General features: G+C 41.3%; 1 protein-coding gene across 1 annotated transcript in view; it reads right to left on the reverse strand.

The window, feature by feature from the left end:
* The window catches only part of dennd1b (DENN/MADD domain containing 1B), a 110,898-nt gene that overhangs the window by 54,503 nt on the left and 39,668 nt on the right, over positions 1-16,727 (reverse strand). The window contains exons 4-8 of the mRNA XM_083939144.1: positions 11,531-11,580; positions 10,352-10,471; positions 4,616-4,685; positions 2,755-2,835; positions 1,367-1,426 (exon numbers count right to left, since the gene is read on the reverse strand). Coding sequence (XP_083795270.1) covers positions 1,367-1,426; positions 2,755-2,835; positions 4,616-4,685; positions 10,352-10,471; positions 11,531-11,580 — 381 coding nt within the window. The remainder of the gene's footprint in view (positions 1-1,366; positions 1,427-2,754; positions 2,836-4,615; positions 4,686-10,351; positions 10,472-11,530; positions 11,581-16,727) is intronic.

Genomic DNA, 16,727 nt, shown 5'->3' on the forward strand with positions numbered 1-16,727 from the left:
TAAATGCTTTTAATGTGCCTTTTTTAATGAGAGTTACTGTATGTTGTGAATTCTGGTGTGATGCACTACATATACAAGTTTTTTCTATTTCAGGAAACCCTGCTGGTTAGATTGTGGTTATACTGTAGCTGAAAAGCTGACGTAAGCTAGTTAGCATTAAAGGCAGTTTACTGTGAAGCAAATGTTGCTATACCCATGATAGAAATGACTAAACAGCTAGCATTGGTGGTTAGTTATTGACTTTATAACATACAAATTCACTGGATACCTACTGATAAAAAACAGATGTGAGAGAAAGTAAATTTGAATCATTTACACTTAAAATCAAGCGCTTCACTGTACACCTCAGTCATCTTTGCCTCCTTTCTGGAATTCCTTCCTGACTACATTTTTTTAATCAACTCAGTTTAAAATTGACATTTCATTGTAGACTGTAGCACTTGTAAAACTTCTCAGATTTGTTTTTAATCATTAAAAACAGTAAATAAGAAAATATAGACTGTTGTTAAGTCACCTGGGTAACTCTCATTCTTACACAGGTATGTAATGTTTCCAGTGCACTTCTGACCTCTTTTTACATAAAGCTACATGCTACATGCTAGACAAGTGGATTTGAAATTCTTTGCTTCTTTGTAAACGATACTGTATGTGGTATGGGAAGCCTATCCATAATTGACTGTAAACAAGATAAGTAATAGAATAATTGAAACCACATAAAAGAGCAATTGAAACTAAATAACTAAAATAGTAATCAAAGATCAGGGACTTGAGTCAATACATCTGAGGCACAGAAAAACCGCTGTAAACATACATACAGTCACTACAGTATACTGTATATCTCTCGGCCTTTCTTTTCCTGTGCTCTGTGTGCTAAATAATGTTTCCCTGTTGGTCTACAAATTCATGGCACTGTCATAATCACAAGCCATGCTCCTCAGCTCAACCCTGGCTTTCATTGGCTGTTTGCTTGCTTATCTGCTTTTTTCTCATTCTTTCGAAGACATGTTTATATAAAAACATTGAAAGTGGGTTAACTGGAAAGGCATCAAGGAGATTTTTTGAGCACAATTGCCTTTGCTTTAAACATAAAGAAGCGGAAAAAAACTTTTGATATTCAGAGAGAGAATATAGCAGTGTGGAATGGCATTAATCATTTACAAAGTTTGATTGTTTTCCAGAGAAGAAGAAACATACACCAAGGCCCAGGATAGTTTGTTTTTGTTATATTTAAAAAGATAGCGCAGCTTATTTGGCCAAATTGGAAAGCCGCTGCTCCCATGCGATTAGTACAGCAGCGGTTTCATATTTCACAGCAGTCTCCTTCCCTCCTCCCGTTTCTGCCGTTCACTCATTCCCCTCCACTCACCGGCTCCTTGCTTCGCCGATCTCTCAGTACTTGCCCAGTGGCAATATACAACTGCTCATTCTTGCACAATGAGAGAGGGAGATAGAGAACAAAACAGGGTTCACACATGAAAGGGGACAATGATCCTTCTTCTCAGCTGCCATGATAAAACAAAAAAACACTCTTTAAGAGAATAATTCTGCTTCATCAATTAAATATCAAACTAGTGGCTTCTCCAGAAAAGACATGGAGCCATCACCTCTGTTCTCCGGGGCTTCTTTTCCAATGAAGCTCGGAGATGCAGATGAAAAGATTTAGTTCACACATACAGCTGATTTAAAAAAAAAAAAAAAAAACTCACATAAAGAAAAAAATGGAATCTTAATTGACCTTGTTAGCCTTCATAGAGATATATTGATTACTTCATATTAGTCTTGTTATGTTGTAAATTCATGTGTAATTAGATGCGTATCCTTGTGAGACCTATGCCGCAGAAAAGACCCAGAGTTGCTTTTTTAATTGGTCCAAAAAAAGGAGCGGAGGTCCTCAAGGACAAAGGCTAACACTGAAACTCTTTTGATCCCATTACGGTGTGGAGTCTTAGCAACTCAAAAATAAAGAAATTACTGAACAAAACACTACGAGTTTAGCGGTCCCTCTGAAAATCATTACATTCTACTTATATAGGCCAGGCTTATGGGAGCGAAAAACTGTTTAAGAGTGAGTGTTTTATGTAGGAGCTGGAAACACACAAGGAGAGATTGTGAGTTAACACAAACACTGGCTGACTTTGAGGGACCTGTGCTCGTTAAGCCATTTCAGTTTTTGATAAGCAGGAGACATGACGAGTTGTGAAAAGACCCTTGAGTTCAAACATGTCCAGCTCGGGCTTATCGCCCCAAAAAAATGTTAGCGCCACTTCTCGTTTCCAAACAGAGTGTCAGTGTTAGGCCCTCTCTGTCTCTCTTTTCCTATACCTAGTGCATCTTAACCTCCAGCTCTTCACTTTCTGTGCGCGCTCTGTCGTTCCCTCATTTATCTCGTCCATTTCAACCTCTATGCTTTGTCGATCTCTCTGTGTTTCCGCCTGTCTGCCCTATTTTTTCTTTCCGTCTGTTTTTATGCCATCTTTGTCTGCTCTTTTCCTCTTTGTGTCAATTTCATTTTAGATATCATTATTCCTCCCTTTGTCGCAACTTTTTTTCCTATTATAAATGTTGTTTTTAGTGTCTCTCACTCTACTTCAAACTTCTTCAGCCAACTGTTATCATCTCCTCGTCTTTTCTGCAGTCTGCTTCCTAATGCAACACACTACTACAGTACCCTACCCTGTCCTCCTCTCCCTCTTTTTTTCTCCTACTCTCAGCTGTCTTGCCTCTGATAAGGGGGAATATGAGATCTATACCTACCACACTCAGGTTGACTGGCGTGAAGGGCTTTGGCACAGGCAGATCATAGAGAGAATTCAGCATGTCATTCAAGTCATTTTCCTGGGGGAGAGAAACAAAACAACAAATGAAAAAATACACATAAAAACATAGGACACATGAATTGTATTTACTTGTTTTGTTGATGTCACGAGTTATGTGTCAATCTTAACAACAGTGCTGGGACAGGCACTGCTGCAGACCAGAGGGCAATCCTGCAGCGAGGCCTGAAGGGCTCCAAGACTTCCGACTGACATATGTTTAACGAGCAATGGTGAGGTTAAACGACGGCTGAGCGTAGGGCTGCAGACGCTTATTATCCGGCAGTGTTGATTTACGACCAAGAGTGGGCTGTCAGTAATTAAGCAAGGGGTCCCTGCTCCAAAGACAGGGGCTTTAAGGAAGCCGTCAGAAAGAACTAGCTTGACCACAGAACAGGCCCCAAGATTATTCTTCCAGCATTTATGAGCCCTATGACAAGATTGCTGTTTACACTCAGGCCCCTGGTTGGAGAACTGATAGGGACCACAGTTTGCAACTTGTACTTAAACTAAACAAACTACTGTGAACACACAGGTTGCACGTTGTTGTTTGTTTGAGATTCTTTTTCCTCCCCGACCTCTCGGAGAAACTTTATCTTGGTTTTTGGCTATGAACCGTTGCTTGTTTGAGGACATTTGTGAGTGTATATGTGTGGGCAAGCCAAAAGGATATAGAAACTTGAGAGGAATGGGCGGCAGTATACAGTAAGAAAAGGAGAAAGGGGGGGGGGGGGGTTAGGCTGTGTGCAATCGAACAGCCTCCTGTCATGAGAGGCTCAATGCTCACACGCATGGTCAGCAACACGGCCTGGGGAAACAGTTCATTTACCCCTCGCCTTAAACCCTCATCGCTCTTCTGTCTTCCCTCGTCTGTCAACATCTCCCTCTCGCCTGGAACGGACAGCGGGGTAAATAGAAACCAAATCATGCACACTAACACTTCAGTCACACAGGATTTCCAGCAATCTTTCTGTCTCTCTCTTCTTCATTCTTTCTCACACACCAACTGTCTGTCTCTCTGTTTATTAGACTATCCTGCCTCTCAATCACATAAACATGGGTGTATGTTGAATGTTTATGTGATATGTTCGTGATTGTCTACTTTAGCAAGAGTCTCTGTCCTGATCATTGCTCTCTAAGGGTCTCGAAAGAAGCAGTGACTACACAAGAAAATGAAAGCGGTCCCAAAGCGCTCTGCATCTCTCTCCCTTGCTCCGACTCCCTCCCTCTTCTCCTCTGTTCAGTCTAAACATGGGAACATCACCTACACCCTCTGCGCTAGACACCGCACATCTCCCCAGTTTGTTGCATATTTTACATTTCCCCTCCCTCTGCTAGTACAATGCAGTGAATAGTCAGGGGAAAAGACTTTTGTGAAGTGCGAGCATTTCTGTGTATGCTTGTGTTTACACGCACGTGTTCGTGTGTGTGTGTGTGCGTGTGTGTGTGTTCGTGTGTTTTCTTTTTCTTAACGATTTGTTTTCCAGTAAATCATCAGGAATAACTTCCAGTGTCAGATCAGCATTTGGTCTGTGAAATGTCAACATTGTTGCTGCTAACAACAGGAGCCAAGTCGTGCCCAAGACGGCGAACAAAACTTGCACACAAAAGACAACATGCAGAAGAAGGAACATAATGGAGGAAAATATTTCACCACAGTAAAAAAACAACAAAAAAAAACAAAAAACACTAAACTGTGTGCTTGTTTCTCAGTCAAATCAAACAACCATGTTTTATTTTCATGTGCTTACACCGCATCATATATACATACAATTATAAATACATCCAGACGAGACGATTACCTGTTGTTTTGTTAGGTAGTCAGCCAGAGTATTTAGCAACTTGTAGTAGATTTCAAACCATGGTAGATAACTGCAAGGGTCAGAGAAACAGGTGTATTAATGACAGTGTTTGAATTAATTTTATCATCCTCTTCAATAAACAAACAGCATGGGTTTCAGTTTAGTATTATCACAGGGTCTGCATTTCTGCTCTATTTAAAAGTACAACAAATATAGGAGGGATTCAGTCTCCCGGAAACATTTATTTGTGTTGCAGCTCAGGTTAGGTTAGGTTAGGTTTGGTTGTCTATTTTTCCCAAGGGGACAATCGTTTTCACACAAGTCAGTTTTTTTTTTCATGGCAGCATACATTTAAAAAGGCACAACACATGGACATCATATACAGATAACACACCCTCTCCCCACAAATAACAAATAGACCGTCTTCCAACATATCCCCAGAAAAACATATAGACATTTAGACAGCACATAGCCATGATCTACATATTTTTGTTTAGTGCTGTGATGGCTGAGGGGACAAAACTTCTTTTAAAATTGGCGTGTTGGCTCTATCTTGTTATGTATAGCCCTTGCAATAATACTGTGTTTATTTACTGGCGATTGTCTGTGACCTATTGCTTAAAGATCAAACTCACACAGGACATTGATAATGGGTTGTGTTCCCAGCCTCTCCAAAGCACAGAGTCGCTGTTACATTGGAAAAGAAGTAAATGCTATCTAGTCCTAATTATGACATTCCTCATATCCTGGGTACTCTGCATGCTAAGGATTCTTGTCATGTCTGCCCTTTAAGCCAATAGAAAGGGAGGGTAGAAGAAAAAAAATCAAAACAATGGATTCTTTAACAAAAAGCCATTGTAGCTTTCATGTGATGCAAAGGGATGCTATGGCTAACAAGCACGCTGCTCACAGATGCACAGGGGTAACAAAAATGCAGCCCAAGATGCTTTCTGTACCCCCCTCCTCCACCTCGTTCTTATGCCCCTCTCTAGGCTTCTTCTTATGCCCTTCGCATTAAAAAAAATTGCCTTATGCAACTATTGTAAAATAAATAAATTCATTAACTTGCTTAAAATAATTTATACTGCAGTGTTTGTGTTAAAGCTAATCACCGAGTACACCCACCATAAGCTAAAAGCATCTGCGGCATGGCTTTCTTTACTAAGTTGACATATTCTTGGCCGAGTCGACTTGCTTTCTATGTGGAAGATGGCCAACATTTTTCTTCTGGCGTAAAAGCTGTGAGGGATCAGTTCATTTTAATGTTATGCAATCAGATAATAAAAACATGGTATGTATTGAATTTTTATTTAGTTTTGGGGTTTTAACATGCAGTTTCGAACACAGCATGAATAGTGATTCTAGATAAGGACTTTTTTCGCATTACGATGAAATAAACAGAAACTCCCATTAGTGGTTAATTTACTTGCCTGGATGCAGAGGTTGAAAAATTAATTAGTGGCCAAATGAGCCAATCAATCAAAAGTGGATTCTTGTTTGCTCACCAAATTCTGAGAGTATTTCTTAATGTCAATAAGTGAAAATGGTGTTAAATATGAGTCATTAAGACAATAATTTCTATTCAAATTAAAACAATGACAAAGAGTTAAACCTGCAGTTTCTTAGTTTTACAATAATAAATATGTAAAAGTGAAGCTTTGACTGTGTGTGATTTTACAGCCAGTGAAGTCCTGCTCATGCAGTTGGCTGGAGACTGAGGAGTTTCCAGGGGCATGGGTCACTGGCTGCTCTTCAGACTGGAATTAACAGACAACAAGAAAACAATAAAGTGAACCTAATGCAAATTTTCATATAGCTAAATCCGCAAGGGGCCAATGACAGGCCAGGATCCCGGAGAAGTGCAGCCAAGCGCACCAATCAGAGAGGCTGAGTGACCATTAGCCTGAAACAATCAGCCTTTTAACATGCCTGTATTTTGACGTCTGCGTAAAGATCTGCTGCAATCAGGTCACAGTCGCAGGAAAGCCTAAATCAAACATGCCTATGTTAATTCACATGCTGACCGGATATCAACCTGGAAACCTATTTCTGCCACGTCAAACAACATATACACAAATATCTGCATATGGGGTCAGTTTACATTTAGCAATTACACAAAAAGTCCAGTCTGATGTAATGAATAAGGGGGAGAACAAAGCCTTTGTGTTATCTGCCTCCTGTATGTGTGTTTAAAAAAGCCAGGCTTCTGGACATTAATCCTTCATTTTTCACAGTTGAAGGGGATGTAAATAGGACTCTCGCTGTCAGAGCAGCCGTCAGGCCTCACAGATCGCACAGTCATTACACTCATACACCAAGGTGCTGTAAATCCTTTGTTTTGGCGGACTACGCATGATCGCTGGTAAAGGCAGCCAACCATAAATTATCAATATTCTTCTTTAACATCTTTCCACAATAGGTAATGGATTTTTAATGCTTCATTCAAGTGCATTAGAATAAATCTAACTTAAAAATGTATTGTTTTGCTCTACCCCCCCGAACCCTCCAGCCCTGCTCTGCTCTCTTTGTTGATGCAAAGTTAAAGTTTGGAAAGCTTTGAGAGATACTCCTACTCGTCACAGTTCATTGCTCAGATCTGTTTGTGCTTCGCAAATCCTCCGATAGAGAGAGAGGCATCCATCACAGCAGTGCTCAGTGTGTGGGGGCCCCGCAATCTCTCTCCTGCCATTTTAAACACATGTCTTCTCCAAGTGCCATGTACTCAAAGAATGAACCAGTTAATCTGCGGTCCACTCACAGCCCGTCATGCTCTTCATCCCCGGCTCCAACTACCTAACAGCACGGAAATATCTGACAGAAGACAGGGACATGGCGTTATCTTTGGAACTTACAATTATGCTATTATGGACAGGAGCACACACACACAAAAAAAATGCAGGTGATGTGTTTTCACAAGCACTGCAAATATGCACGAAGAAAATCTACATTGAAATAAAACAAAACATTCACAAAAGCGCTAAATATTGTGAACATACTCCTACGTTTTATCTACACATGTCAGTAGTTAAAGTGTTTAGTTAACTCTTTATATAGGAGCACTTATATCTGCCCTTTTTGCTGCCATAAAGTACCTGTTGGGTGCTAAGCATGACACTTATTCCTGTTCTTTAGATGAGTCTTAAATCTCCTTTAATGCTCAGGCACCTGTAATCGTAAGTCATCTTACATTTCGTAGACGGCTCAGTGGAAGATTTCATTACACCTTTACTTTCTCGGGTTAAGGGTTAAGTACAGGGAAGGAAGTGTCCTCCGGCGATCCGCTAAGTGACCACAAAATGGAGCAACGCAGTCCCTAAAATGTAACCCGAAGTCCCAGGCATTAAATAAAACTGAAGAAATCCACATTTTTCTTCTCCAAATTGCTCACATGTTCAACAAAAAATGTGAGTGACAAACAATGTGAGAAGCCAGGAGAATAAGAGTATAAAATAGACCAAGTTATAATTATTATTACTTTTTCTGTGTTGTTTCTGTTTTTGTCTAAAATATGCCTGAAGGGAGCATGGCCCTTTCTGCCACGTCTTGAGCAGTGAGACTACAAAGGGCTGTCCACATAAAACTGTCCTACTCATTAAGGCACTTCCTCCTGTAAGCAGAGGTGACAATTTTACGGTCCCAGCACTTCAACAATCACAGAGACGCAAACTGTTTTAATTACTTTTATTCCATATCCATGAAAATTATAGATTAAATAAAAACCAAAAGTAGTGGGCCTCAGACTTTCTGCTTTACATTTTCCCAGACACATTTTAACTGATAATTCTTTAAGATAAAGAAACTTACATTATCAGTTTTTTTCTGTTTTCTTAGGTTTTTATGCGGACATGAGCAATCTGATGTAATTTCCTTAATACTGTGTTGCATAACTAATATTGTAGAATGAAAAACTGTTTAAAGAATAATAAACAAAAAAAATGTTTAAGCAGGGAGCTTGAACGCAGAAACTTAATTTGCACATTTTTCACATTTCTTCGATGAAATATTTAAAAATGTTTTTTTAAGCTTCAGGATATTTTCATTTATATTCCTAAGAAAATGAAAAAGATCAGGACAAAATGAAAGAAACTGGGAGCACACAAATAATTTTAAATTAACGACCAAAAAAAAAAAAAACTTTCTATACGTTGTCTTATTAAAAATGAAGCAAGCCATGCAAACTACTCAAAATGCATAATGAATTTTATACATCATATGTCAAATGAATTAGCATGTCTAACTCAGCGAGAGGGACAGGGGAACCTCTGCTAATTGGCAGTGAAGCTTCATGCATAATTATGGGCCAAGCGTCTTTGCTGTCGCACCGTGGCAGTAGCCGTATAACGAGGAGAAGAGAGAGAGAACAGAGAGAGAAGGAGGGAGGGAGAGAGAGAGAGAGAGAGAGAGAGAGAGAGAGAGAGAGAGAGAGAGAGAGAGAGAGAGAGAGAGAGAGAGAGAGAGAGAGAGAGAGAGAGAAAAAACAAAGGCCATGGAAGCAGGCCGGGAAGGGTGGGTGGTGTGGGGAGGAGGTACACTGTTCTTCACAGCAGCTCATCAGGCCAGCGACAAACCCACGACTGTCCATCAAAACACACACACACACACACACACACACGCACACACACAGACACACACACACACACACACACATACATACATACACGCACGCACACAATCAAGCATAAGCAGCATTTACAAGGGTGCTGCTTTACACTAACAGAGAAAAAGAAAATGCTTTGTGTTCCATTTCCAGTTAGTTGTTTGTTAAACTGCTTAATACATTCATTAAATATTGAAATATTTTGAACATTTTCCCCAGTTTATTTCTAAAGTACATAAGTCTGTCCACTGAGATTAGCACTGGAGTGCTCCTTCTTTGTAATGGTAAGGTAATTACATCTGTAAAAACATTGTGTCAACATGCAATTACACGGAAATTAAATGATAATAGCCTTTGTTGGAGAGTAATTATGCGGGGAAAAAAATGCAATTTTCCTGGGTTTGGTATCCTCATTTATGTTCGCTGTGATAAGATGAATCCACCTATGAAAAATCAAAAAGTGGCTAAACTTTTGGATAATTATAGGCACATCTCTAACATGTTTGTGTGGGCAGATAAGAAAATAAATTTGTTATTCTGGCATAGTGCAGCTCAGTGTGAAGTGTGAGAATGAATGGAAATGCAGTCTAAAAAGATCTGTGTTCACTTCTAAATCTGGTAAAAATTTTATTTCTTCATCACATTTGAGAAATAAATGCAGATATATATCTAAAACACTGATCCATGAATAATTTGAAATAGGGCAAAACAGACCAATGTTTGAACGGGTAAATAAAGACACTGGTGTTTGAAAGGCTGACTCTTTTATGTTTGAATTTGTGTAGTGCAGCATAACTTTTAGCACATCTCTCTTTTGACATTTTTCTTATATATGGAAGGTGGATACGTTTAATCTTTGAAAGTGTTAAAGACTGTAATTAAGATTAAGCTATTTAGGACAACATGATTTAAAACGAAGCATAAAAAAGAAGTATATGTACCTGACTTTGGAGAATTAAAAGCATATCAAGATTTAGTGAACATGTGAATGCGTGCATGCATCTGTGTGTGTGTGTGTGTGTGTGTGTGTGTGTGTGTGTGTGTGTGTGTGTGTGTGTGTGTGTGTGTGTGTGTGTGTGTGTGTGTGTGTGTGTTTGTGTGTGTGTGTGTGTGTGTGTGTGTGTGTGTGTGTGTGTTACCTGAGCAGACAAATGCAGACCCGGCAGCCTTGAGTGAGTCGACAGAAACCAAACCTCTGTTTGCTGTCTATGTCCGTCAGCACAAAGGTGAAATTCTGCCCCACCTGATTCTGGGAAACCCTGCGACAGGAAAAAAGGGACAAACACACACACACTCATACTCACAAATGGCCAAAACCACATTACAACTTAACAATTAACTCAATGCAGTAGGCCTCAATGCATCTATGAAAGCATATACATTTAAACAAAATATAGCAACATTTGGTTGGGCTGGATCAGAAACAAAGTCATTCTGAGACAAAATCGCACCATGAGCTAAATCTCCAGTCAAGGTCCAAATGTGATGTCACATATTTCCAGCATGACTGCTTGAAAAACTGTAAAAAGCTTTTTGGAACCCAAAGATAATTTTCATAGAAGCTCTGTGCATCCCTACGCCACTAGATGGCAGCAGCTCAGCTTCAGTAAAAAGACTGTACATCCCTCCACCCCTTCCCTACTAGCTACCCCCCCCCCCCCCCCCTTTCCCTCTGCCTTTACAATGGGAATTATAACATGTCATTTTCCATCCTCAAAATAAAGAGGCCCGTACATTTCAGAGAGCAGCCCGTCTGATCGGACCTATATTATGCAGAAGGAAACACACTTCCTTCCCAACTCAGGACTCTTTCACACACATGCACTTATACACTACTGTGCACATCAAGTGGGAAGGTCAATGATGGAAGTCATCGGCATCATCCTTAACTTGTTGTCATCATTATCATCATCATTATTACCGTGTGTCCACACCCTTAAACCGTTTACATTATAGGGGATATTTTGCCAGCAGCTGTGTTGTTTGCTGGTACATTCAGTGCAGATTGGATGTAAGAAAATGTCAAATTTCTTGGGATTTAATACCATGGAGGCTACTTGCAATCACACCGACAAAAACACTCGTCATTACACCATGGCAGTTAGTAAATCATCATGTGACTGTTCCTAGGAATGATGATGATTTCACCGTAACAACTGTGTGAAGCATAAAGGACACATCATCTCATTTCCTTTTTCAAATGCATGTGTCTCTGTAGGTGAGAGGACAGCTAGGTGTACGTGTGTGTGTGTGTTAAGGGAGGTGAAAGTGAGCTGTAGTGATAAAAACACGGAAGCAGAGAGGGAGAGGAATCGTACCTTTCCACGTCAAAGGGAAAGCAGAACTTTGGTATCGTCTGAAGGACCTCCTGTGAAACCAGAACACACACACACACACACACACACACACACACACACACACACACACACACACACACACACACACACACACACACACACACACACACACACACACACACACACACACACACACACACACACACACACACACACACACACACACACACACACACACACACACACACCTTTTTAGAGAAACACACACGTACATGTATCACAGGGAAAACAAATAGTAACTGCATATTTCAATAGAAAAATCTCTTGGGCTTCCACTAAGTGGGTGCCATCAACCGGCTGAACAAAATGAGGATTAATGTTAAATACTGCTGATAGCAATCTGACAAAGCCTTCACATCCCAAACACTGCAGCCTAAATGCACTTAATCCAAATGAATGAGCAATATAAACCACTTCATTTGGCAGAACAGAGTGAAAATGTTTCCTTTTTTTTTGCAGAGGATGGGGAGGGATCCTCGATCCACAGCTTGAATAATTAGCAGTTAATAAGTTCATTGATTATCGGCTGCCAAAGGGAGATAAAAAGATAAAGGAAGAGAGAAAAAGAAATAGAGAGAGGGAAGAATAAGACAGAGGGGACACACAACACCAAGGCAATGGTGGCAGATTGTAGTGACAATGGGCTAAGCAGCTCTAAGGGGTTAAGAGGTGGGGGGGGGGGGTGTACAAGCCTTCAGGGCTTTACCTCCCAACACCTCCCTTGTGGTTTAGGTGGGGGGAGAGGGGGCACCTTTCCACCAGCAGCATATGGATTTAGATAGGGAGCAGGAACAGAGCAGAACACCATATGGGTGAGCCCCTCCAGACCACAGACACCGAGTACATGGGTCCCCTCTCTGTCTGCCCGTCTCTCTGGCTGCTAACCTGGCCCGGAGTAGGTGCCAGGCACCAGGTCCTTTTTTGCCTTCTGTCTTTCTGCTACCTCTCTCTCAGTTCTGGCCAGGCTCAGCCAACCCCACAGACTAATCCTCAGGACTGGGTTGTCTGTCTGCTATGCTCTTGCCTCTCTCAGTCTTGGTTTGCCTGCCAAGCTCGGCCACTGAGCCCCAAGGTCTTTCTCTTTCTGAGTGCGGATGTCCAAGCTGAGAGTGATGCGGCCACTCCGCTATCTCTCTGTCTCCGTCCCCCAGAGACCAACGACAGGTTGGGTGTCTTCTGCTACTGCAGCCTGCTGTTGCTAAGACCTCGCCGTGGGGAGCAAGCACTGATCTCTCTCCCCCCAGCCCCTCCTTATCCAAACTTAAAGCTGCCACCCCAGCACAACCTGACCATCGGCACAGACAGGAAAGCAACAGCAACAATGTGCTGTGAAACGACAGAGGGGGGAAGGGGGGGGGGGGGGGGGGGGGGGTTGTATGTGTGTGTGTGTGTCATCTGTATTTTGAACTGGAGTTCATGATGTATGTGAGTGCTTGCTTGCTTCAAGGACTTTGTGCATTCATTGTGAGAGGGTGGTTAAGCATGTACATTTGTACATGTTTGTGTGTGGGTGGGTGGGTGAGTTTGACTCCGCTATATGTTTGTGTGCGTGCCCACATATGGAGTATACAGGAGGGGCGGGCAGGCAAGGCGGGGTGGGTGGGAAGTGGTTGTTTTTACTTATCGGAATCAGTGATAAAATTGAGAACTCAACAAAGACGGAGGGCTCGGTGGCAGAGGAGGTCTCCGTCTCTGCTGTGAGCGTGTGTGAGCGTGTGTGTGCGTGTGTGTGTGTGTGTGTGTGTGTGTGTGTGTGTGTGTGTGTGTGTGTGTGTGTGTGTGTGTGTGTGTGTGTGTGTGTGTGTGTGTGTGTGTGTGTGTGTGTGTGTGACTGAGTCTTGGCGTGTGTGGCTGTAAAACTGTCAAACACATCAGAGCTGCCATCGCTGTATGCGTTTGCTACTATTATTAACCACTATGTACGCACACCAATATGTTCCAGGGAGCCTCCCTGGCGCACTGCATATGGCACACAAACCCAAACAGACACGTATGCGCAAACACACGCACACAAACAGGCATTCACTTTCCCTGCAAATGAAAACATTTGACTTGCCAGATTTGAGTTGTCACAGCCCCGCCCACATCAGTTGTCTGTGTTTGAGTGACAGGCTAGAGTCTCTGATGTCATACAGGACCAGTGGGAAGTGATGCGTTTGAATGTGTGTATAATGTGACATGTGTATATATATATATATATATACACACATATAATATAGAATGTCGACTGTCACATTATACACAAATTTAAATGTACATACATTCTAAGCACCTCAGGTATAGACAGGTAAACATTTTTAATCTGCAGTCTTTAGCCATTAAATAGAATAAATTGATAAACCTGAGAGAATCTAGCTCCTCCTTGTCTAACAATTTATAGCAATATATTTTACGTCTGAAATATATCAATTATATCAGTTTATTATTTTTTCTATTAATAAATTAATTTTTTTAGTTTTCAAAATGTTAAAGGGAAGAAAATATGGTCCATATCATTAATATGATAACCACTCTTCTTTTCTGACAATGGGATGGGGCCTGTTGAAGTGAAAGATAAAGCGCCATGATCAGCAAATGCTTTGGCTGAAAATCTATAGAAAACTGTGAAATACAGCAACAGTGTTAAATGATTAGTTCACCCAAGTTACAAAACCATATTGAATCATGCAGGTTGTTTTGGTTGAGGTTTTGAGGCATTACATTTTCTAAACATTGTACGTATATTAGTGTCTTCAATGACGCCTCCTGTTGCTCATACTAAAACGTCTTTCAAAACACTTTTCAGATGTTGAGCCAAAAGTATTTTTGATGGTAAGTGCCACAAATGCTCTCACATCACGCCAGATGTGTTAACTATCAGTCTATTATCCACTACTACGGCCTTAACTATTACTATCACCATACTTTTGCCTTTAGCATTGGGATGTGAACCAAGTATCAGAATGGGTAAAAGTCTGTAAGTTCTATAACTGTGACTTTAGCGTCAAAAGTTTTCATTGGGTCTATTTCTACGGTAGAAAGTAGTTCCATATGCAAAGAGATGTGAATATCTCAAAACATAAAAAAAAAAAACATTCTTCTAAAAACCTGGACAAATAACACCAAAACTATCTACATGGCTACAGATCACTTGTAAGTGAGGAAATATGCTTTGGATGAATTGCCCCTTTATACTGAGCTCAACAGTGTTCCTGTTCCCTTTCAGTTATTAACCAAATAGACTGCTTGTATGTGATATGCAACTCATGATCTTTCCTCTCCTCATCTGTCAGTCTGTTTTCTGTTTCCTACATCATACCTGTATTACTGATAACTCTTCTTCGCATCTGTAGCTCTCTGTGCACTTCCTTTCCTCCATTACCGGGCCTTATACCGTGGGGATATCTAAACAGGAATGGCACAAAGGGGGGTGTTCTGCCACACTTTCTTAGTACAGTAAGCACCCCACCACCTCCCACATACACACACTCCTCCTGCTTGCCATTTTCCCAAGACAAAAGAAAAAGAGGCAGCTAATATATTTGCAGCTTTGTGAGAGGGTTGTGGTGGGGGGGAGGGGGGGGAATCTGATGCTAGGCTGGGCTTGGCAGACAGTGGTGTATGTGCGTGTGCGTGTGTGCGTGTGTGTACTGTTTATCGTGAGTGGAGACAGGGGTATCACTCAGTGAGACAGAATACTCAGGGTTCCCCCAGCAGACGATCCTGCTATCACTGCACCACAACACTACAACAGCACACAGCAGCACTGTGCAGCTTTGCACCATGCCCCTGCAGGATAGCATGTTGCAGCAGGGAAGAGCAACAAACTTTGCAGTGCAGGGCAGCAATCTGTAGCTTTTCTACTCTTAAAGAAAATAGGCCTAAACTTCACATTTATTCCTGCTCTACTCTGATTATTTTAGAAGTAATAGTCGGGGATACTGGGAGGATTTGGCATGTGACAGATTGTACTTGCGCCTCCCCTCTTGGCCACTCAACATCACTAAAAAGGGAAAAAGCAGCTTTTAAGATCACAGCAAGTGGACAGAATGATGTTAACAAGTTCATTATTGACGCATTAAATGCTAAACTCAGCATCAGCCGTGGTGTTTCATTTCGGGTGTGAACTTCACGATCATTCGTTTTCCCATATGCTTGCAAACATTGAGGGGAGAGGCAGAGAATTGTGGATTCAAGGGGGAAAGAATGAAGATGCAGTAAAAGGGCAACTAAAACACAAGAAATAATAAACTGCAAGGCAACAAAACAGAGAAGGAGAGAGGCAGACAGAGAGACTGACAAGTGTGAATTTCTTATGGAAGGAGAGATGGAGAAGGCATTCGATGGACGGACACACACAGCAGAAGGAGGGCGGGGGAAAAGGGAGGGAGGAAAAGCCCAGTTCATGCCCCTCTCCCCGTGCAGCGAGGACTCCTCCCTGGGGGGACTCAGACTTTAAGCCCCTGCCCTGCTTTATATTCCCCTGGCTACTGCAGCCAGATCAATCTCGCTAGCTACCCAGTGTAACTCAACCTAGTTCAGTGCAGCCTGGCCCCCAGAGCCCTCTCTCTATACAGGGTATACTTTTAGGAGGAATGGAGGCTGGAGGCAGGCAAATTTGTAAATGTACCACTGGTATACCCATATTAGAAGCAGACTTTAAAAGGACTATATCAGTGTTTTTGCATGTGTTAGCCCATTACTACAATTCACATATACTTTACATTACTGTCAGCTCTTTTCAAAGCACGCTGTACTGTTTTAGATTTCTGAATGTGTTTTTTACTGTACACTCCATCACAGTGAACATTGTGTCTGCTTTTATTTTTTTTGTCAAAGTTAATTTATTATTTCCAAGTAATACAACTGCAAGACTGATTTGAAAAGCCTGCGCTGCATTACCAGAGAAAAATAACATAACTCATAATAATGCAGGCAAGATGTTCACTGTGATGGATTACCTAATTCAAGTTAAGTTTTTTCAAGATGAGTTTTATACCATATGGAAATAAATAAAAATCAATTAAAGCCGGGAAAGTAGTAAAACACATTCAGACACCTAAAACAGCATGGTGTGCTGCACATCTCTGAGGATTCAACTGTGAACTATGCTGAGCTCTGGAGCAGTGCACCACACGTGGTCAGTTAATGTGAACAAGTCATCAAAGGACTGGGGACT

This window comes from Echiichthys vipera, assembly GCF_963691815.1.
Source record: "Echiichthys vipera genome assembly, chromosome: 3".
NCBI lineage: Eukaryota > Metazoa > Chordata > Actinopteri > Perciformes > Trachinidae > Echiichthys > Echiichthys vipera.